The 23,998-nt window shown below is 34.9% G+C and overlaps 2 protein-coding genes across 2 annotated transcripts in view; one reads left to right on the top strand and one right to left on the bottom strand.

The window, feature by feature from the left end:
- Positions 1 to 11,747, top strand: part of COL19A1 (collagen type XIX alpha 1 chain) — a 317,873-nt gene extending 306,126 nt beyond the window's left edge. Inside the window, exons 49-52 of the mRNA XM_011361196.1 lie at positions 4,056 to 4,184; positions 10,216 to 10,293; positions 10,470 to 10,586; positions 11,608 to 11,747. Coding sequence (XP_011359498.1) covers positions 4,056 to 4,184; positions 10,216 to 10,293; positions 10,470 to 10,586; positions 11,608 to 11,747 — 464 coding nt within the window. The remainder of the gene's footprint in view (positions 1 to 4,055; positions 4,185 to 10,215; positions 10,294 to 10,469; positions 10,587 to 11,607) is intronic.
- A 7,533-nt stretch (positions 11,748 to 19,280) lies between these two features.
- COL9A1 (collagen type IX alpha 1 chain) overlaps positions 19,281 to 23,998 on the bottom strand; it is a gene marked incomplete at its 5' end in the record, with an annotated part of 86,627 nt that continues 81,909 nt past the window's right edge. The window contains one exon of the mRNA XM_023531202.1: positions 19,281 to 19,809. Within this exon, the coding sequence (XP_023386970.1) occupies positions 19,625 to 19,809 (185 nt within the window). The remainder of the gene's footprint in view (positions 19,810 to 23,998) is intronic.

Here is a 23,998-nt window from a genome sequence, read left to right as displayed (position 1 = left end):
AATGAATATGAATTTATCAAAAGATGCTGTTGAATTAACAGTTAAAATGAAATTAGAAAATAATTATTAAGATATGAGAAAGGATTACTATTCTCACATTTTTGCCCCTTAAGAGAGAACTGTATCTGATTTTGGTTTCCACATTTACGAGATGTATCGAAAAGCCCTGGAATAGAGAAACAAAAAGGAATTTACAAAATAGATTACCAAGCCTAGGAGTAAAAGTTATTTAACCTTAGGCTAAGAGGTAACAGTATTTTCAAGTATATGACTAATTTCCCAAGGGAAGTACTCAACTATTCTCTATTTCCATAACAGGTAACAAAAGAAAATAAGTTGAAGCTGTACCAAGAAAATGGGCAATTAAACATTTGAATGGGCATTAGGAGGAAAAGATGAATTTCTCTCTTTGAAAATATTTACAAATTCTATCTGTGAAATAAAAGGGAAACATGGGCCAAATGACATCTGAATATCCCTTCTTCTCCCTATAATGTAATTTATCATCACATTCATATTAATGTTCGCATTGTATAATGAGCCCATTCTCCAAGGAAAGCAAGCCATTGGTCTCATTCATAGAGTAGCTGTTGCGGGTTTGCCTTGGCAGATGGAATATGTGAGTTTGGTTTCTGCAAGCTTCTATCTTCAATTTTATGCCTTATTAGAAAGCTTAGCCAAAAACAGTTTAATTAACAACAGAAGAAAGGCAATAAAGAATACAGATCTTTACAATTTATTTAGAGGCTGAGAAATATTATTTTAAATAGAGCTTTAGAGTAGGGTTCAGAAGTAGTAATTACCTTTATGCTAAATGACTATTTCTGAGTGTTATCTTAAAGCTAAACAATTTACTCTAGAAGTAATTATTTTTTAAAAATTTCTGTTTTACTAAAAACATTAAAAAACACTCAAAGCAAATTACTTGTAAATGTAATCCATACATTAAAGAGCAAACATTAGTACTGTGAATGTTTGTGTTTAGACACTAAAGGTACTCAGAAATATGTCTTAAATTAAGAAAAATTGTACTAAAATATATATTTTTTAAGTTCAAAACAACAAATAATATGGAAAATTTCAAACTATAATCATTTAATTTCATATTTTTATAAAACACAGCTTATAATTTTATATCATAAAGGTATAACTACATTTGTTTTAGCTATTGTTTTATCTATTGTTACCAGAAACAAATATATTAACATCAACCAAACATGTCCCAGGCAGATATTAATAGGTAATAGAAAGTTTTACTGGAGGGCTAGTGATTTAATATCACTCTTAGGAATGATTCTTCAGATCCTCATTGGTCTTCTACCACCACTGTCAGTCATTCTGCACCCAGAGAAAGGGTGCAGACTGTATGATTTGGCCTTTGTTTTTTTCTAACTGGCAGCTATAGTTTCTAGATTATTTCTGCTATTTTGTTCTTACTTGCAAATAAACACTAATTTAAGCAGTAAACATTTTCTGAAAGATTTGTCTGCACCAAACCTATGCTGAATTTTTCACATTAAAGATTTATTTCTTATTACACACTAGTGTATCCTTGAAAAGTTGTGTGTAAGTTAGTTTTACAAATGAAATAATTTGAATTTGCTTTTTGAAGAAAATATGTAAAAAGGAAAACCAGAAACAATGTGGTTGATTTTTTTTGTCATGCCAAGGATATTCCTTCCTCCAGTTTATATTTAAATCTAGTTCTATATATATTAGATTCGTTAAATGTGAGATACACAAATCATAAACAGACCAAGCAAGTTTAAATAAATAATCCAATGATAGATTGTATTTATAATGGACTTTGGATGAATTGGCATAAATGATTTCACCAAAATAATTCCATATAGTAGTAAAATATTGAATAGGCTTGAGGTAATATATTTAACCAAACAATGGCATAAGTGGAATTAATAACCAAGAATTCTGTAATAGCAAGTGTAATCCTGGAGTGATTATTTTAAAAAATAATTCTGAGAAGGAATGTCTTATAATTATATCGTATACAGATTTCTAGTCATAAAAAGATCTTATCAACAGATAAATTACACTTTACAGTGTTTGGGGCTCATAAAATATGCATAGTAGTTTTTATTGAAATGATTATCTCTTTTAAGCTCTCTCCATGATTCCTGAACAAGAAGACTTAATGCAAAAAGTATAAAATGCCCAATACAGGGCCCTGCTTACAGAGAATATTTAATTTAGTTAATAATACATTTTGCTTAGAAATTTAGAGTGAATTTTTTTATTTATATTTTCATATTTACATTTTTTGAACTGCCCCATTTTCCAAATCTTTTCAATTTAATTATTAATACAACAGTGTTCTACAGTGTATACTCACTTTCATCTAAAAGCATTATTGACTTATTAATAAGTCTCTACATAGTAATAGTTATGCCACCTGTCCCACTATAAAGATACTCCCTTGGTCTAATGACTGAGTTCACCTTAAAGAAATACCTTTAAACAGTCCTCCCTTCCTTCCCTGGATTCTATCTTTAGAGCTCAGATGAACAATATTAGGCTCCATGCAGTTTGGTGGATGAACAAAAGGGCAAGCAAATGACAATGATATGTTCCTTGAGAAGGTAACATTACTTAGTTAGAAAATACTCAATACATAAAGGTCAGATCACTCAACACTACAAAAGTTTTTTAACATTTGTAAATATTCTGGGTAATTTGTCAACTTCCCTTAACTTGTGTGTTATCGGTTTCAGTGTTTTCTTCAGGTTCACAGAAAAGTATGGAAATGTTTTGTTTTCATTCCGTCTACAGCTGGAATTCAATGAGAGCATTTGCTTCTGCACCAACACTGAATTTTTTTCTTTTGACCAAATTAGACATTTTTCCTGCTAAAACCTTGGCTAGCTAATGGGACTGACTAACTAGAAATCGAACCAGAAAAAAAAAAAAAAAAAAAAAGAAGACAAATATTGAAAATGTATAATAAGACATTTTAAAAAAAAAGTAAAAATTAGTTATTAACAAAGTACAGTATTCACCCAGTATAGAAATTTAACAGTGAAATCACAGTGAATATGAAGCCAGTGACCATCTTTTCAAAAAATAAACCTCTCTATTAATAATGCAGTTTTGTTCAAGGATATAAAGTGTCACATACTACATGAGTTATCTATTGCTGCATAAGAAAATACCTCAAAATTTTAGTGGCTTAAAACAACAGTGTTTATTATCTCACATTTTCTGTGGGTCAGGGGACTGGAAGGGTTTCTCAACTGTGTGGTTCTGGCTCAGGGTCTATAATGAAGTTGCCGTCGGGATTTCAGCCACAGCTAAAGTCATCTGAATACTTGACTGGGGCTGGAAGATCCACTTCTAAATTTATTCACATGGCCGTTTGCAGATTTATTTAGTTCATCCTCATGTGGGTCTCACCACAGGACTTCCTGAGCGTCCTCACTAAATAGCAGTTTGCTTTGCCCAGGATGAGCAGTCTAAGACGGGGAGCAGCCAGGAAGCCACAGTGCCTTTTAAGACTTAGTCTCCCTAGTTGCACACTGTCCATTTTGCTTTTTCCTATTCATGAAAAATGAAAAGTAAGTTCCAGCCCACACTCAAGAATTAGTTCCATTTGGTAAAGATTGTCAAAGAACTTGTGAACATATTTTTAAATCACCATACGTACATTCACAACATTGTTGGAAAGTAGCTTAAATTTATTATTAAAACCATTTTTTTAATATGAACCTAAATTCTCTCCACGAGCCACTACCAAAGGTTAATTAGATCCTAGGTTATTTTCATGTCCACTAGATTAGCTGCATCTCTGAAGCACTGAAAATTTTCAGATCCTCTGATCAGCATAGCTGGTCTGCATCTATAGTCCAAAAGCTTTGTGCAATCCATTTTGTTTAACCAATCAAAAACACTCTCTCGGCAATCAAACTAGTGAGTAAATTAGATGTGCTTAAATTGAAAACCAAATCGTTTTCTTATTGAATTTTATATAAAAAATATTTGGAAATTTTTAACATAAAAGTATTTCCATAACATGTATATTATTTTTCCTTCCATAAATGAAGAGAGGATGGCTGTATTCCTATCCCAGCTCAAGCTACCAGCAGCGATGTTGGCTGCTCAAACTCATGGGAGACCTGGTCCACCAGGAAAGGATGGGTTACCTGGGCCACCAGGAGACCCCGGACCCCAAGGTAAGTCTTCAAGTATAACATTTGTTTACCAGTTCTTTACTTCTCCGTATTTATAACATGCTAATCATAGTTAACACAATAGATAGATGATAGGTAGATAGATAGATGATGATAGATAGATAGATAGATAGATAGATAGATAGATAGATAGATAAAAATGATTTATATAGAATATCTCATTACTATTTGACATTCTGAAATAAATTATTACTCCTTCAGATCTAAAACTGACTGATAATTATCTGCTAATCTAAATGTATTTTGATAATATTTATTGTGATAATAACAGTAAAATTATATGCTTATATATCATTATTATCTGGGAATCTCAGAGTTGTTCATGTCTCCCTATTGATGTAAGTAGACAACAAGAATCATCTTAGTATCTTAAAGAAACTGAGGAAAAAGTTTTAAGAGACATTACCACAAATGGTGATTTGGGGCCAAAATATATTTTTGAGAAATTTTAGAATCCTTCTTCTAATAGAGCTTGTGGATGATAACTTTTGAATTTTAAAGAATTTCTCATAGGGTTTCTAAAATTTTTTTAAAAAAGACTTAAAATTAGCAAAAAAAAAAAATGACAGCTTTATAAGAGACCAGATCTTGGATGTATCTTGACTAAATTAATCTGGCAAGGCCATTTTCTAGAAATACGTTAGCAATCAGCAAAGGGGCCAAGTAGACCCTGGTTTAGAGGATTCACAACTCCGACAAGGAAATAATAAATCCAATGAGTACATGCTGTGAAAGATGAGACCAGGGAAACTGCTTTTCATGTGTTATCGTAGAGGGTCTCAAGAGCCCTCCTTGGAATAATCAAAAGCTTATGTAAAGAAGAAAAGAAAAAGTTAACACCAAAATTACATAGGAATACAGTTCAAAATGCCATATACGCTGAGAATTATTTTTCTTTCACTAGTTCACTTTCCTTCCTGCTGCTTCTCTGCAACATCGATCCTTGTTTTCTGTAGGAAGTGCCCCAAAGTGGTCAACGTGGTCTCCTTCATCTGAAAGGGCAACAACTGTCCCCAATTACAGGGTCTGTTAGGTTCCTAACTTACAACTGAGAGTGGCAAGTCTTCTGGCTTAGTTAGCACAGTGTAAAACAACAACACTAAAATCATGCTAGTTTACCTAAATGGTATAGACGGCCTCCCTTTAGTTCATAGACAGGTCTGGCACATAGCTGGAAGAAAGTGTGTAGAATCAGGGGTAGCCTTCTGTGTGTACACTGTTGTATAAAGGGTGGTTAATTATCATCTTTCACTAATTGGGTCTATTTTGAAGTCAGAGTTTATGAGACTGGAACAAGGAGCTTGAAAGCCCATCTGAAGACGTCCATTGCTTCAAATGACATGAAGAGTAGGTACTGTTGACACCAGTAGGAGAAAAACCTTGGACAGTTGCTTCAAACAGTGACAATCTAAGAAGATAACAATGGAGAGTCAAGATATCAAGGAAAATTGTTCTGGAACGGGAGTCGCCTGTCTAGACAAACACTGGTCTCCAGGCTCCCTTCCGTGTAGGGAAGACCTTTCTGGTGGGCTCTCAGTCAGAGACAATGCTAAGTCCGCAATTCCATTGTTTTGCCGAGATCTTACAGACTACTCCTACTGCTGATAGGGATTTTGGATGCAATTCTTGAACTTGAAAGACTTCCCCAAAATGATTTTCAACTTTTTTAAAACCAAGGGTCAGTAAACTTGACAAAACTTTGGTCTCACCAGAACGGTTTTGACAGCAGACATGTCTTGACTGTAACTCAGTTAGATGACTCCTCTACGTTTATGTGATATCTCCTTTCCAGTATTTGCTGAATGCCAGAAATGCAACAGAAAAATAAAACTTGCAAAATATGGGATTCATTTTAAAGGAATATTTGCCTGCCGTCACACTATACTGATAATCCTCTCTAAAGCCACAGAGAAATTTGACTGTAAAAAGGAAAACAAGGGGCCACGGTTTGGTTTTTGGTGCCTCTCCAGGAGTTCACAAGGAACTGAAGGGTTTTTCTCTCATAGATAAATAGATACAAAGTGCTCAAAAGCTCTGCTCCACTTGATTTAAAAGTTTTCTCGAAAGGGAAAGAAAAAAAATACATGTAAAACTGTTGCCATAGTGACCGAGAAACCTCAGATGTTATTGGCTGAATGAGTCCTCTTCATTGCTGAGTTTGTGAAAAAGTTGAAGTGAGAAATGCAGCACAGAAAGGGAAACAAAATGTAGGCACCGAGCAGCAGTGTGTTCTGCCTACTCACGAATTTTGTTTGTTGGTGGCTCCTCTGAAATTTCTAAGAATTTTTAAGTGTTTTTCAGGAAAGAAATTCATTTTCATTTGAAATAAAGTGGTTTGGTTTGAAATTGCACTACAGAATGAGTCCTTTATTATCTTACTGTCTTGAGGGAAGAACAACATTTTAAGGGGTCTCATAAATTTCCTGTGCTAATTCTGAGAAGCAGGAAACAGAGAGAGCAAGGAGAAAATCGATGTGAGACTATTAGAAGCACACGATCCAAGTTAAAAAAGAGAGCTACTGCTCCTGTCAAGATTCTGATCATGAAAACTGGTGGAACCCTCTTTCTTGCACCATGATCTTGCAGTGAAAATAAAGACCAATGAGTTTGGTCACCACATTTGTGTTTTTTTCTAAATTCTCAAAGGAGGTGATCGTTGGCATCTTTTTTAAATTCAAAAGCATTTCCAGACAGCTTTATATTTTAACCATCCCATGAATTTCTGATTATTGCCTTCCCACTGTGCACTGAGAATTTCCTTTGGTATGAGTTCCTACCTCGGGTCTATAGTATAGGGCCTGATTGCTCGCGCTGCTGGAGATGAGCAAGAATGTGCCACATTAGGATTAAAGAAGCCCCAAGAAGCATGATCCAGCTGGATTCCCATATATAAGCAAGAGAGGCGAATTTTCCTAATAAGACTTTGCCTCTTGGGTGAGTTTTATGAGAAAGAACTTTATTTAAACTTTTCGCAAACAATTGGTTCTCCACCTCTGTGAAAATCTTAAAGAACAGATGCCACACTTGAAAGCCTTGTCCATTCAGAAAGAACCCTACACACTGCGTAGATATGGAGATAAGAGAAAACATTTCGTGTTTCCAGACATTTCCAGACATTTCGTGTGCCCTCATCAATTTTGAAAGGATACTATTGGGATACTATTTTTGAACTTTTTAAGTTTAGTTGTTATTGATTTATAATAAAGGGGAGATTGTGTGTGTGTGTGTGTGTGTGTGTGTGTGTGTGTGTGTGTGTGTGTGTGTGTGTGTGTGTGTGTGTGTGTTTGAAAATGAGCGAAGAGGGCTGTGGCTGAAAAGTAGGCGAGCAGGAAGCCCAAACAACTCGTGAGGCTTGCAGCAGGCATCCACGTGTAGAATTGTTTCTCCGAAAATACCAGTAACACTCCTTTACTGGTCTCATTTGTCCAGTATGCTTATGGATGCACAGATTTGCAACTCTAGAAGTAAATCCCTAGAGTTGAAATGGAAATCTCTGTATTAGAAATAAGTACAGTCTACTACCTGAAAAACTACAGCAAGCACCATATTTCTTCAATGACTTACTAGATGCTTCAGATTAGGACACCGCTTTTGTTTGATTTCTCTTTTTCTACATAAGCTACAGTGATGTCAAACTGTCACCCTGCATATTTATAAGCCATGAAGATCCATGTCCACTTGCAGATAGACCAGCCTTTCAATCTCTTCCAAGTTTCCAGTGAGGCATAATTCTAGGAAGTAGCAAAGCTGTTACTGACTTTATCAGCATTCCTATCTGAAGTTTTGTCATGAAGCAATTATAAAATCAGACCCTGTGGCTTTATGACAGCCTTCATAAAGAATGAGTTTGGGACCCTCTTAGGAAATTTGAGAGTAGAAAGCTCTTATGGGCTTGTGCAATTCAACAACTTTATCTATTAGTAATAGGAGGTTGTTATTAACCTAATGAACTGAGAGATTTGTGCAGATAAATTATTACATTCGACAGGAGAAGTGTGAATTTTATCCCACTATACAAATATACAAATTATTGTTCCTTGTTTTGCACTTCAATCCATGTGGAATAATGTATTTTTGCATTATGTTAAAATGTGAGAACTGAATTTAAATATGTAGGATTTAGCAGATATGGTCTTCATTTGGAATTGTGTTATAGTCTTATTAACCCTCTTGTTAACAGAAAGTTCATATATCTTTAGTTATTTTTATTTATTCCTCATTTTTTTAAGCCTATGATCTTAAGCACTTGCTGGGATAGCTTGAGGATCAATTTTACAGTCTTTCTGTGATAGTAAAATCTAGGTTCTACTATCAAATATACCTCAGGTAGTAAGTGTTATTTTACTGTAGAAATGTTTAAATAATAGATTTGGAATGGTGCTTTCAAAATGACCCTAAGTACAAATATTTTTCCTCATTGTTTACATATGTTAAATGAAAGTTATGTATGTAAAAGAAATCCTGCTAATATTTAAAGTCGAATATACATCAATATAGGATATTGTGCCACATGTTCAAGCTATTGTTCCCTCTAAGATCTAGGATTGTACTGAGAATCTGTAACATAGTTTTCAGACATAAATGTGTGAAAATTTCCCATTGGATATATTTCCATTATGTACCTCAAAATTTGTCCTGAATGTATATCCTATTTTCCACTGTTTTCACTTTTATAGTCAGGTCACATCTCCAAAGCAAAGAAATAATGGTATGGTGATTACATTCTAATATTATTTGGATAATCAGTTGTGCACTGTATGGTCAATGCAAGACTGAGAATGGTAACCGCAAAACTGATGTCTAATTCTCAACAATAATGAGAAATAATTTCTCTTACATCCTACATTAAAATCCTGCCTTCTATCATGTTCAGCTGTAGTAGCACACATTTATAGAAAGGCATGACTAGGGTAGGGTCTATTATTTCCTACTGAGGTACTCTCCTACCTACTATCCTTGCTGTGTGTCCACGTGATTCTGCATGACTGCTCTGTTCATTCGGGACTAGGAGCCATCTTTAAGCTGCTGTTTTAATAAGAAAAAGTCAAAAATTAAAACTCTATTTACCATCACTGTGAAACTCTTAAAGCCAAAGATATTTCCTTTAAACAGTCTTACGTGGATACAAGTATATAAAACAGATAAAAATTGTTTTATGCTTTCTAAAAGGTGGGATAAGGGCTCCCAGAGGCACAGATTGTCATCTTCCTACCTCAGATGACAACAAGCATATCGAGGAATAAGAATGATTTTATCTTAAAATGTGCAGAGATCTTAGACATAATTTATTTTGGTTACAGCATCTTAAATTGATGAAGTGAGTTTAGAAGGGTCTTTCAGTCTCCTCTTGCCTTCTAGAATTGTTGAAATGCCTCATCCTTCAGAGTTACAAACTACCATGTTAAAACATGAGTTGTTGTTTTAACTTTACTTAGAAAGAATATAATGTTGTTATAGACAGTGATTTTAACAAACACTTGATTTTGTCCTCTCCAACTCCTGAGATGAGTGGATTCATGTATGTTTTTTTATTTAAATTAGAGCTTTGTCCATTACACTCTCTTTAACTCTTGGACTAAGATCCAGCTTCTTGTTATCATATTATCATGTCCATGTAGTAAGCAGAACTCTTTCACTGTACTTACAATTAGCCTGTACCTACTCCTCACTCAGAATTCTTGTTGAGGATTCACATACCTTATTGTAGCAATATGGAAGAAGGTATGATTGATTGATTTGAGTTATTTAGGTATCATTTTCAGTGCTAAGAATCTCACTGTCATGAGTTTGACTAGCTGAAACTTTTTATAGTACTTGCATATTTCTAAGATCCTCGTTGCCTATTGTATCTAATCTGTTTGATATATCAGTTTAATGTGGTTAATGCGAAACAGATAGTTAATATACTATTTATGTTAAACGCATTACACAAATATCATAGACTAAAAAAATGATTCTTCCCTGTGCTGTGTTGCCATAGAACACTTTTACTTTTTATATGTCTCTTCCTTAGGCTACCGAGGACAGAAGGGAGAAAGAGGAGAACCTGGAATTGGGCTTCCAGGGAGTCCGGGTCTTCCTGGGACATCAGGTAATAGTGATATTTATCTTCACCACACAAGCAAGCTTCTGAAAACAGGAACCATGCCTTCTCTTCTATGGCCTTTATGTGTCGCTTCAGGAGGTTTGAGTAATCCATGTTGGTTAGAGTAAGGGAGAAAGAGCCATATGTGATCTGCATTCTGATGGGGTCTTTTATTTTATTAGCTCCGGGTTTGCCAGGCTCACCAGGTGCCCCAGGTCCCCAGGGTCCCCCAGGACCTAGTGGAAGATGTAACCCAGAAGATTGCCTCTATCCTGTGTCTCATGCCCGACAGCGGACAGGTGGGAAATAAACACACCTGAGGAAGACTTGATTTTTGGTGATATCTCCTTGCTGTTGGAGCTTTCTTAATATTGTGAAACTCTCATGATATGTGAGTGGCTTTTTTCTTTTTCGGTGTAAGCAGACATTAAAAGCAACAATTTGAATCCTATTCCTACAGTAATTGCAGTATCAGCACTTTTAGACATTTTCCCAAATTCATTCCATATGTTTTGCTTCACCGTTACTGATTTTTATTCAGGGTTTTCTATGAAATATGTAAACAAACCTTATCATTAGTTCTTCTTCCAAAGAAAATTACATCTTGCAAATTAGTAAACTAATGATAATGTACATTTTGTAGTTTTATCAACTTGTATTTGGCCTTTGATTTCTGAATTGTAAAGTTTCAGACTTACCTTGAAGTTTTCTTGGCATTTAAATTAACTATCATTGATAAAAATTTCATCAACTTTTTTGATATAGTGCATTGCTCCTGCTGAATGTTTTTTGACTACTTTTCATAGCTGAAGAATTCATACCATCCTACATCCATCCTACTTATGCAGAAAAATAGATAGGCAATAAGAGTTTTGCTTTATGACTTATTTTGGAAAAAAACAGGAGGCTGTTTTATCAGAGAGCTCAAAAACCCACCATAGCCAACTACTGAAATGATTTTGTTAATACTATATAATGAACTCAATTCAAAGCAGTCACCACCGGCATGAATATTTACTGCATGAAAAGGAAGGAACAAAGTTCAACTTTATATGTTTCACAAGAAAAGCCTAACACTGTGGTCCCTTCACCAAGTTTCTCACTTGGGAAACAGAAAGTTATTTTCCCTAAGAGGTGGTTGGAAGTGAAGGCACCAAGCTGTCTTTGGTACTTTTGAAGCTTAAATGGTCTAGCAAGGTCTTTGGGCCCCTGTATCCATTTTCCTTCTGACCTCATCACTCTCAGACTTTAAAACAAGAAGCAGCCATCAGAACAAAGGACGGGATTTGTAGTGACTAGAAAAGAATCTCCCGTCTCTAGAAGATGAATGCGTGGTGTTGGCAGATGCATATGGACGAAGTGAAGCCCAAAAGCTCTTATGGAGAATCATGTTTCTCTGGAAGCTGCAGCAAGTGGTACAGGGCAGCAAAGGAAAGCCATGGAACCGAACACACAACTAGCACTCAGACCAAAGAGTTAACACTCAGGGCAGGGGATACAACAGGTGCTGCAAAAGACCACGTCCTCCAACAGGGAATGAAAACGCAGTGATCACCAACCAGATCACCAAACGGTATTTTTATTGCCTAGCTATAGATTCTTTTGAGAAACTGTGGGTTCAAAATAACTGATTTTCTGGAACATTGAGCATGAGGATGTTGCTGAAATCTAAGTAGTGGATCCCCCAGATGAGAGCTTGCCACCCACAGCCCTCCTGTCACAGAAATCAGGTCACACCTCTTCAAGGAACAGTGCAGATTTCAATTTGGCTAAAGCAAGCTAGGATGATTGCTTTTATCTGTTAATTGAAAAATGAGTTTAGAAAGGCAAGCCCACTGGAATTGGAAAAAGCTGTGAACAGAGTTGTGTAGGGAGCATGCCTAAATTAAGACAGGCGTTGTTCAAATGCACCCGTGAGTTGAACTGGTTTTCATTATAGATGAATAAACTGCTGGTCAGGTACTGTCTACATGGCTGTGCATATGTACAACCTTTTGGCTATTTCTTATTGAATTATGCTGTATATTTCAATTCCAAGTTTATTTATTTTATTTTTCAAGGTCATTTTATTTATTTCAAGTGTTTTTAACTTTAAATTGATTTTCTTCTTCATTTTCTTTCCTGTGCAATACCTACAATGGTGCTGTGTTTAAAACTTATACAATTTGGAATATAGATATGCATTTTTTATTAAAATGATCATTTAATCCCCAAAAATGTACAGAGATTTAAACTTGGTGCTATGTGTATATATTGAGCTTTTAATTTGTCGAACTTTAATATGTTGAATTTTCTGAAAGCTTTCAACTCATCTGCCACTTATTAATTTACTTGAATTTGTCATAAGGCTATAAACATTTTATGTTTTCAAAGATTATTTTTTCATATTAATAGGTGGTTTATCCTTATTCCTCTTTGCTAATCCAGCAGTATTTATTTTATCATTTTAATGTTTTCATGAACTTTTTTGCTGAATGATCGAAGTATTTTTCTTTGTTTTCTTTGAGTTAATTCTTTCATATACATCAAAAGACTCAATTCGTTTTCTTGTTTTATGACTTCTGTTCATTTTAATTCCAAAGAATGTGCCATGCATCCTTTTTTACAAATTGAATATTTAGGAATTTGTCTTTTCCTAAATTCCATTAATGTTAGGCTGTTTTATTCCTGTTTAAAGAATTTGGATTTATTCAGGTGATTTAAGTGGGAGGAAGAATATAATGGCATATGAAATGTATTACAAAGTAGAGCTATCATAACGATTCAAGCTCATTTTTTAATAACTGACACATATGACTAAATCTGCCTTTGGCTTAACTGGAGAAGTGGGGCTGTGTCCCCATGGAATGATCCTCTCTCACCCTTCTGTATTATTTATTTACCTTCCAACACTTGTTCCTGCCTCATCTCTATATATGTGATACACAACACAGAATAGCAAGAAAGGCTGGATCCAGCCAGTGTAAACACCAAATAAAGTAGAGATTTGGCATTTGCCTAATTTTTTTAATAAAAAGAAAGTGGATAATTAAGATCCCAAATTAGGGTGGGAAATTCTTCCCTAAATAACTTGGCAGTTGCCAACTCTTGAGTCATTTTATTTCATTCCAAAATGTCTGTTTACTTTCACGTAGATGTCAGTAATGTCCACAGCAGGGAAGAAGAATTGTCAAATTATCTGAATTCTGTTTGGACTCCAGACAATATAAGTATTTAAATATGAATTAATTATAGGTCATGATGACAATAATTACCAAAGTGTTTGCACTACGTATGTTTTAATTCCAGTCAAACACTTTATACCAACATCACTTAACACTTCCAGGTAGAAATATATCTGTGAAAAGAATAAGATAGGACTTCAATTAATATTTACGGCCTTTGGAATCTAAAGAAAAAAGGAATTATTCATGAGTCTGTTCATTGTTCTTTCCTACCGAAGACATTAACCATTTTTTCCTAAGCATAACAGACACAACTAGTCTTAACCTTTGAAATTTTTTTACCTTGTGATCAACGTAATTTAGTTAATGACTTTAATCCCATATACTTATTTCTATATTTTATGAAATTGTTGAAATTTTAAATTTTTAGTTACTTATGTTATATAGCTTAAGTAATTATCTTAAGATATATTATCTATAAAAGTCATCATTTAATGTTTGGATTATAAAATAATTTTTTATGAATATGTTTTAGAAGTTAAACATATTTAGCTTTTCTGCGGTCTTTCTTACCTGTTGAGAACCTGTGATATACCTCCTTTTGTCCACAAGATGGTGTTTAAAGCAATGTGAATCAGAAGAACTGAACACTTGCAAAAATGTAGGGGTAGAAACAGTTCAGTGGACAACTAAATCAGACCCTTGACTTTGCACTTATTATTTTTTACTTTTGTAAATAATTTGTGTTAATTTATGTTTTGGTAATTTATATATTTTTGTCATTTTAAGTATCTCTTTGAAGCAGTCACAATAACCTTCAATTTATTGGCTCTTTCAATTTCATTTCTTTAGTGAAGTTAACTACCTAGTTAACTTGAAAATTTACTATTTGTAACTTTGTTTGTACATGACCCTCATATCTTAGTGATTAACATGAAAACACCTAAGTAAACATTCTACCTTTTAGACAGAATACTCTTTTGACAGACGAGTAAAAAGCATTTAGCTTAATATAAGAAGTTGACCATTTATAAAGTTATTCAATTTCAAAATCTTCTTATCATTTAAGGTACTTAAAATTTTACAATTAGATTTATATATAGTTATATTTTTTTAGAATGATATCACTATTTACAAAAGTAAGAAGGAACACTATTTTTCAAAAATACTATTTTAATTTTCCTAACATTGATAACAATTTCTTGGGACTGAGAATTTCTAGGTTAACTTATATGCCTGTTTTTTCAGTGAATTTTCATAATACTTTTGCATATTTGTTCATTGCTCTTGTTCTGTGAAATTATTTTTCACATTTTTTCATGTCTACACGGTGTTTATTGTCATTGTTTCCAAATGTTCTTTCTTAACACTCTAGTGTTGAGGAATGTTGAGAAATGTACCCCCCTTTTGTATCTCCTCTCAGAGATTACATAGAATTCTAAGAGAAGATGATGCAGAAAATAATTGAATTCGTATCTTTTATGCTTAGGTACTTCAAAGTGTCTTAGCCCATTGCATTGTATTCATTTATTAGTTGGCTGGTAAAGGTAGCATTAATTACATTAAATTTGTTTAACTACTAGGAGTCTCAGGAAACAAGACACATGGATGTCTTCAATTTTATCGTATGTTGTAGTTAGAACTATAACTCAAACATCATGCCAGAGTAACTGGTTGGCTTAGTTAAGTTGAATAAAAAACCAGGTGAACACAGAGAAAACTCACTGAGACAAGCAAACCCAAAACAGAAAAAATTTACCTCAAAGACAAGGCAGGCTTATAAAACCAAAGCCAAGTGTAAGAAAATCTACATAGAAAAAATTTCATGTTCAGATCGTATAGTGAGTGATATATGGTACAACTCGAGTTAGCTACTTGCTTCATGATTTTGTCAAAAGTGAATATTAGTAGTAAAGTAGGAAATTTCACTAAACTTAGAGGGTAGCTCAATAAGATTTAAGTTTGTCAGAAGGGTGTGTACTGCTTGACCATAATAAGCTTATGAGTTTAAAGATGGTAATTATAACTTTTTATTTTGCTGTATTATTTAAAGTATATTTTAAGGATAAATATTTTTCATCATATTTACATATTTAAGTTCAGATTGTTTTATCGCATGTTTTTTAACTATTTATTTTAAAAATCACATCTAGGATGCATTTTTTTTTCTCATTTTGTTTGTTCTCTGTCTTACCTCATCAAACTGTTTAAGACTTAATTCAAAATACTTAAGTGGAATGGCACTAATTTTATTCTAAATCTCATGTGGATATAGTGCTTTGAGGCCTTTATTCCTATATATTCATGATGCATAATAAGCTTGTCACTTATCTCAGCAATAAAGAATTTGACCCTAAATCAAGGAATTCTGAGGTGTAGTTATTAACACTATGTCAATTCTTCACCACCTCTTGTGGCCAAAGCACCACACTTCAGTTCCATTTTGTTAGACCTCAATGACAAGATGCTCCAAAAGCACTCATATGCCAAGCATGAGCCACACAGGTGCCAAGGAACCTGTAAGTTTGTCACACAAGTCAAATTTAGGTCATAATAATTAATTTTATAATCCATCTCCCTGGCAGCTCATAAAAAGCCTGATCTAATGATTTCAGATGAAAATATTAGCAGAAGTCAAAGTCCGAGAGCAAGCCATCCTTTGAGACTTTTGTCCCACAAAGTGATCTCCTCACTAAAATCATTTGAGACTCATTGGTGTAGAGGGGCCTGAGCAAGATAAGGAATATCACAATTAACTTTCTCATAAATATAAACTCTTAATAATCAGTGATAAGGCAATAGGAAATAAGAAGCTAAATATATACCATGTTTCCTTAACAGGAATTAATTACATCAAAGCATGCCAGTGGATTTATATGTTTACATAGACGAGGAAATGATTTACATAGTTCTTAACTATTCTCATCTTGAGATCTCCTTTTGATATATCAAATTAACCAGGTGCTCTCTAAGGAATATTCTTAAGTCTTTTCACACACAAATTTTCAACGTGGAGGGCAAAGACAAATTCAAATATATCTCGAAAAGAAAGTTACTTTCTTGAAGGCAATTTCCCTCATTTATTCTCTCTCTCTCATTATTCTAAGAAAACTTGGAGTTAAGAGCAGGATGTGAAGGCATGTTTAGGGGAAAGTTAGCATGGATTGCCTTTTTATTAAGACTATTAATAATATTGTTAAAACTGAAATAAAGCAATCAGCATCCTCTTTCTGATAATCTAACAAATATGTTACACTTCTTCTAGTTAATTGTTTATATTTGACCCCTTTTATCCCATAATCGTTTAAAGAGCATTTGAACATGCGTATTTATAGTCATATGTTATTATTATTTGGTATGATGTTATGTATCTTGAGTGATCTTCCCCCTAAATTGGTTTATTTTTGAACTGCGAGATATACATCAGAGACACTGTAATAGCCAAAAATTAAATAATTTAATCAGAGGTTATCTTCTAAAGTAGGGATTTACATTAAGTTTATTTCAGGTTACAAATAAATCAGATTTTACTAATGATGTTTAAGAATAGCAATATTTTTTAGGTAGCCTGAAATATAAAGTGTCCATAAATAATTAAATCAATTACATAACTGATAGGACTATTCATTCATACTTATCTGCTAGACAGAAGCCAGTCATCCCAAACCATGCCAGTAAATTTATGTGTTCCGATTGGTATTTCCATAGTTTTTAACCAACCTGTCAGATAGTTGGGATGAAAAGCATATTGTAATGCCACAGAAGCACTGACTAGAAAGAAATCAGAAACCATTTGCCCCTGAATAACATGCCAGCTTCTAACTAACTTTAATTATTCTGATACTCCTCTCTCAGCAAGTGTTCTAGGTGACACTTAATTCGGTTTCTAAAAATATCTCCAACAGGTTTTGGAGATTTCTGTTTTGCTAGAGAAAGATATTTGGTCTAATTCAACATTTATCAACTCTCTTTCATGGAGAGGATTTGCTGGACGCTTTTCTTTGCAATGTCTCAGTCAAGTATTTACTGCTTCTGTAAACTATTTCACTCAACTGAATTTATAATGGATTGTTCCCATCATTTAGATTTTGCTAGTTTTACATAATCTATTTGTAAGTAATTTCCAGTATTGCTTGTAGTATCTGTGGAGCTCGTTGTACAGCCTTTTATATATCAAGTTTGTAAAACATTTGAATGAGCTGTTCTTTGAAATTTTATTTTGTTTAATTTTCTTATGAATACTATATTGCAGAACTAAGAAACACATTTAATTGATTATCTAATATTTCTTTTATTGTATTTGATTATGTCACGCCAGTTAAAATAAAACCACCTTTGTGAAAATACAAGACAATTCCTTTGCATTTATTTGATTATGTGTCATGGTACCTGAAAAGGTTTGCCATTTATATAAAGATCATTTTAACTAGTTCAAACAGATATCTCTATTTCCAAAAAATTATCTACTCTACATCCTTCTCACTGTGTGAAAATGGCACTGATCTATGGAGCCAAGTTGGAATGATTCTCCTTAAGCATAATCCATGCTAGAAATGCAGTGGTAGATGCCAGAAGCAGTTTGAAAGAATTCCAAATACAGATTATATGATGATTGATTTGGCTAAACAAACCAGGGCTAAATTTTTTAACCGTATAAAACATACACGCAAGGAAAGAAAGTGATGTCACAAACCCTATTAGGGCTCACTTCCCCTTAACTTGAGAGAATTGAGTTCCATAAACTAGCTGAAGACATTGACTGTTTTTTGCTGTGCCCTGGGACAAGTCACTCATATGCACGGTGGCATAAAATGAATATATTAAATCTGGTTGATAGTTTATATAGATGTTTATAAAACAGCAAGCCAGTGTGATTATGTAAATAGTAATATAGTGCTTGAGTGGTCAGGCAGTACCTATCTTTTTGATAAGAATGCAGTGTTTTAGCTGAGCTGCCTTTATGAAATGTATAAGAAAATGGTGAAACAGAAATCATTTTTGCAGCAGTGAAGTTTTGAATAGCAGGGAGCTAACAAACCATTGAAATGAAGGCAGCAGTTCCTAACCTAGAATCAGAGCAAGGCTAGACTTAGGGGGTCTATGAAGTCTCTGAAATAGTCTGCAAACATGTTTGCACATACGCATTTGTGCATTTTTCTAGGGTTCAGGTCCATAGCTTTCATTAGAATTTCAAAAAGGTCCACAAAGCTCCTGTCCCACATCACACCACACACACATAAGAATTTCTTTCAATGGGTAACCTTCAGGAGAAGAGTAAAGGCTTTTTAATTTTTCTATAGAAAAAGGCACTAATATAAACATATGCCTGTAGAAATATTAGTAATTTAAAATTTGTAATGTGTCTAGATAAGTGCAGTGACTTCTTTTTATTGAATGTAATCATTTACAAGAAAACATGCAAAAGATTAAGAAACCATATTTATTTCTTCTTTGGTACAACCAGAGATGTTACCTCCACCTTTAAAAATAAATAATCTCATCAATAAATCTTACGAATGGCAGGGTATTAAAATTCCTTTTTTGTTTTCTCATAGAAGAGCTCAAAATGTTAATAGGTTTTGGATACAGTACAGTTCAACAAAAATTCAGGCTGACCGTGAAAAGCAGCATGTGCTGTGAGGTCTCATTCCATATGGTACGTACAGCATTTTCTTGCCTCTTAAGAGAGTACATTAGTGGGGATTTTAAGCACCAATACTATTGGCTATAGTGAGGTTTCTTCATAGCTAGATTGCAGTCCTCTAAATAGCTGAACAATAATCTGAGAACATCTAAGTAAAAATGAAAATAACCGCTACTACAACTGAGGTACACCAAACAGTTGTTTTTGTTTATTGGCACAGTGGCCCACAATGTATCACATATGTATAGCACACTAAAGTTCAAGATCCTGGGAACAGGATTATAAAATTTATTTAAAGGGAGGTTTGTTACGTTTTTTACCAATGACTCTGCTGTCTCCCCTCCAAGGGAAAGAACAGAGGATTTACTGAATAGCACCATTATTCTAAATCTCATTGTCAAGTAAGACTTCTGTTATAACGTTGACGGTAATACTCTGTCACCTCTTGCCCCAGCTTTGGGTGGTGTTTCTCCTCCAAGCTGCTTTGCCAGGCATGGTTTATGTGGACAGCCATGAGGCACTAAGCCTTTCACTGATCTGGCCCTTTGCTAAAGGCTCGCTGACCAGCCTGCATGGTGCAGGAGGCTGGCTCACAGAAACCAGGAGGTCCCGGAGGTCCAGGAGGGCCAGGCACACCAGGAATTCCGGCCACCCCTGGAGGGCCTTGCTCACCATCCCGGCCATTCCTCCCATAGCTGGCAGGACCTGGGTCACCTGAAACACACAAAAAGTTGCAACGTGAACAAGAGAATACTCAAGGCTGCAAACACAGAAGGCACTGGACGCCTGCAGACCAGCAGTGTGCACATAGGAGCTTAATAAATGCTTTGGGAAATGGGTGGATGATGATGATGATGATAAACTTCCTTTATTGGACTTCAGTTTCTTAGAAATTAGAAGCAGAAGACCTCAGCGTCTCTAACCCACATTATCATTGGCAGAGCTGTGCTGCTCAGTACGGTACCCTCTAGCCACATGTCTATTGAGCACCGACATGTGGCTAAGTCAAACTGAGATGAACTGTAAGTGTAAAACACACTCGAATTGTGAAGACATGTTATTTTAAAAATGTAAAATATTTCATTAATAATTTTTATATTTATTACATGATAAAATATTTTGAACACCGTGAGTTAAACTATATTATTGAAATTAACCCAATTCTTTTGACTTTTTTAATGTGGCTGCTAGAAGATTTAAAACTACTCACACAGTTATAATTTGTGACTCCCATTACATTTCTTTCGAACAGCACTCCAGTAGCTGCATCCCTTATTTCTAATGGTGATCAATATCCAGACAGGGATAACTATACCTCAGTGGTTCGAAGAACAGGTTTTAGAGACAGACAGATGGCTCTAAGTTCTAGCTCTGCCGTTTATGGATAAGGTGACATTAGCAAGTCACTAATCTCTCAGTTTCTGATGGGTTAATGCCTTCCTTATAATTAAATTCTATGCCTGAAAGCATCTGATAAATGGGGACTATTATTATGATTATGAGAATATTATTGATTACTATCTTTTAGAAAAATGTGCAATGCACCTTACAAATTCTATGACATTCTTCTCATCAGGGGCTTACCCCAATGGGGACTTCACCAGTCTCAGTTCCTTTAGGGCATTTCTTCCTTTTATCTCAAAGTTGTTTGGTTCACCCCATCAGGCACCCATAACAAAGAGAGATTTCTGCTGAGCATTTACCCTATCACACCAGCCATACTATTATTGCAAAGGTGGTGATAAGAAACCAGTGTAAAACAAATAGTATATGCAATAATAAGATAGTTTTATAGAGGTCCTCCTTCCACCTCAGCTATCTTAATTTGGCCATTCAGCCAAAAAGGTGAAAGCCAGATCTGTATGTTCAGTTATATATTTGCTTAGGTTTCCTTTCCTTCTTTCTGGTGGTGTTTAGTTTTCTTTTCCTATTTTAGGGGTTGTATTACAGATGTCTTTTGTTGGTCTTATTATAGTGGTCTGGTCTTATTACATGACCTTATTACACATACCTCATATACTTTTAGAAGGAAGGTAAGTTAGAGATACTATTTTGCATACATCTCATTCTTTTCATTATGCTTATGAATTAGCATATGTTATAGGGCAAAATACGAATAAGTTTTAAGAGAATAACCATCTTTGATAATGTCCAGCTCAAGGCTGTTGATAACTTCCTCTCATTTATCCCAGAAGCTTTCATTTGACTATATTAAGTTGTGATAAAGCCAGTGATTATATGTTTTCCTACAAAGACAAGGCCCTTGAGAAAGTCCGTCCCTCACTCAGAGCACCTGTAAAAAAGCTTCAGACAGAACCATGCCTTTAGCAGAGCCTATTTAGATCTCCTAACACTGGGGGCAGTTAAAAGGTTGATCATTTCAGGTTTAAAAGATAGGCTGGATATAAATTCATATAAAAGGTGATTTTCATGCACTTTATCAGTAGCAATGTTGCCAATGAGTCATAGCAAGTCTACCTTAAAATCAAATCAAGATTAAGAAGGAAAATGCCCAAAGGAAAGGTTGCAAACTAAATGACCACAAGGACAAAGCAAGGACTGTAGATCAGGATGGGCAAACTGCAGCCCATGAGCCAACTCCTGTTTTTGTAAATGGTTTTATTAGAACATGGCCATGGTCATTTGTGTATATATTGTCTATGGCTGCTTTTGTACCACAAGGGTATGATAGAAAACACATGGCCCTAAAGCCAAAAAATATGGTCTTTTACAAAAACTGTTTGCTGAGTCCTTGTCTCATAAAGAAATGGCCCTAGATTCAGAAATTCCCCACTGTCTTTACTAGAAGAAAACCAATGGCACAAGTGTAATGAAAATTGGAATGGATAGTGATACTCCACATCAGCGTTGGGGAGGCAACAGGGAGGAGAGGCCTGTGGAGAACTAGAGAGTGGGTACCAGCAGTACTCTGCTCCAGCTAATAGATGCCATGACAGAATAGGGGGCAGTGCTGCCAGAACCTCTGATACTTTTCAAGAGAAGCTAGGAAGCTGAGTTTTTAAATAAATATCTCAGTTCATAATATTAGCAAAGAATTCAAATTTTTTGTTTAACATTTGTAGAGCTAGACTCCTGTGTAAAATCTTAAATTTCAGGGAATGTGTTCTCTAAGACATAATATTAAAAAGTAGAAGGAAACCTTTTGTAGATTTTCAAGTTTAGGTCCCCTTTTCAACATCTTCTAGGAGAGGTTTTTTGTCACTTGCTGAGTTCATTCCAGATTCCTATTCATCCTCTGAGGAAAAAGTCGACAAAGCCATCCTGTCTACCCTTGATTTATTTTATGAAAAGCATGTCTAGCTCAATTCTCCCTTTAGCAAAGACAGCAATTTACCCTTTAGAACTTTGGGTGATGTCGCCATCGTCATCATCGTCATCATCAAACACTTCTAAAATGCTTTGCCTTTACCGTACACCATGCACTGTGCTCACTATTGATCCATTTTCCTCACACGTAACCTGAGAGCCTGAGAGTTAGGAAGGTCAAATAATTGTCCATAATCATATCCCTAGAAAGTGTTGGAGTTATAAACAAGAATCCTTAACCACTACCCAACCTAACCGTGTTTCCATACCTTTTAATTTGCTTATGAGAGAGGGAGAGAGAGAGAGAGGTGGTGGTGATGGTGGTGGTGTTTTTTGTTTAATTCATTGAGCCTGAATTGACCAGGAAGTAGAAAGAGGCACAATAGCCAAGAGTAAGTATTAATTCTTATAGAGCTCTGCCTAGCATTAGAAACTAAGGATTTTCTTCCCTGAGGTTTTGCCCTGTAGAAATGGCCAGAGAAAAAAACCAGCCTCCACATTACAGACTGTTGGTTTCTGGTGAGCTCTGATCTTGGGCATTTACTCTAAGATGCTCTAAAATTATTGTGTCAGAACCTAATTTGGGGGCAAAACAATGTCGCAGTCCAAGTCATTCAGGTATAACAGCTGCATTAACAAATATTGATAAACTACTTTCCAAGGCTTAAGAATAGAAAAGCACAGATATAAAGTGTTCTCATTCTGCTTTACCAGCCCGATGGGCATGTTAGCTATACTAACTGCCTAATAATTACAGTTTTCTGAAATTTCAAGGTCCTGTAAAAATGACATTACCAAACATTTCATGATTTTTAAAAATACATGTCTGTCATTCCCTGTGCAAACACTAGAGGGTAGACATGATCCATCAACGGAGGCCAATCCCAGCTGGAACGTTCTGAAAAAAGATCTAATGCAGGCTACAGAATGAAAAGGACTGTGTATGCGGGCTTTAAAAAAAGAGAAAAAAGAAAGAAAGAAAACCTGCAAATAAATTTCGGCATTAAAGAGGGTATTTGATCATTTATCCACTGGTTATGTAAAATTTTTATATGTGCCAGGGACTTTCTTATATTTCTCACCTTACACTGAGCTTATTTTTGAGGTGTTTGACAAAGCATGTATGTTTAAGAAGTTGATGTATTGTCATTCGTTTACGTAAGATCCCCACAACTGAAAAATAGAAATGGAAATAGGATAAATGACTACCGCTAAACTTAAGCCTAAGTTGAGTGTGCCCTTTGTTTTTTGTTTATTTGTTTGTTTGTTTTTGAGGAGAGGGAGTTCCACTCAATATTCAGAAGCAAAGCTCACCTATATGCAAATTTTGCACAAGAAATCTGGATAGGCCTATCACTTAGGGTGGCCCAGAACAAAGCCAGCTCTACCCTCCATGTCCAGGAAGGAAAAACATTCCTGGTCACACTTATTTCACTTATTTTCAGTATTCTACCTGGTCACATTCCTGGTCACACCCCTCATTTAACTTACTCCTTTTCCCTCGTGAGTTTGAAAGCACACAGAGGAAGTCAGGAGCCATTACTAAATATTTTTCCTTAGAATCTTCAGAGTGCCA

Source organism: Pteropus vampyrus, unplaced genomic scaffold (genome assembly GCF_000151845.1).
Source record: "Pteropus vampyrus isolate Shadow unplaced genomic scaffold, Pvam_2.0 Scaffold64, whole genome shotgun sequence".
NCBI classification, from domain to species: domain Eukaryota; kingdom Metazoa; phylum Chordata; class Mammalia; order Chiroptera; family Pteropodidae; genus Pteropus; species Pteropus vampyrus.
Note: the sequence above shows the minus strand (reverse complement) of the source record. Positions and strands in the feature narration are given on the sequence as shown.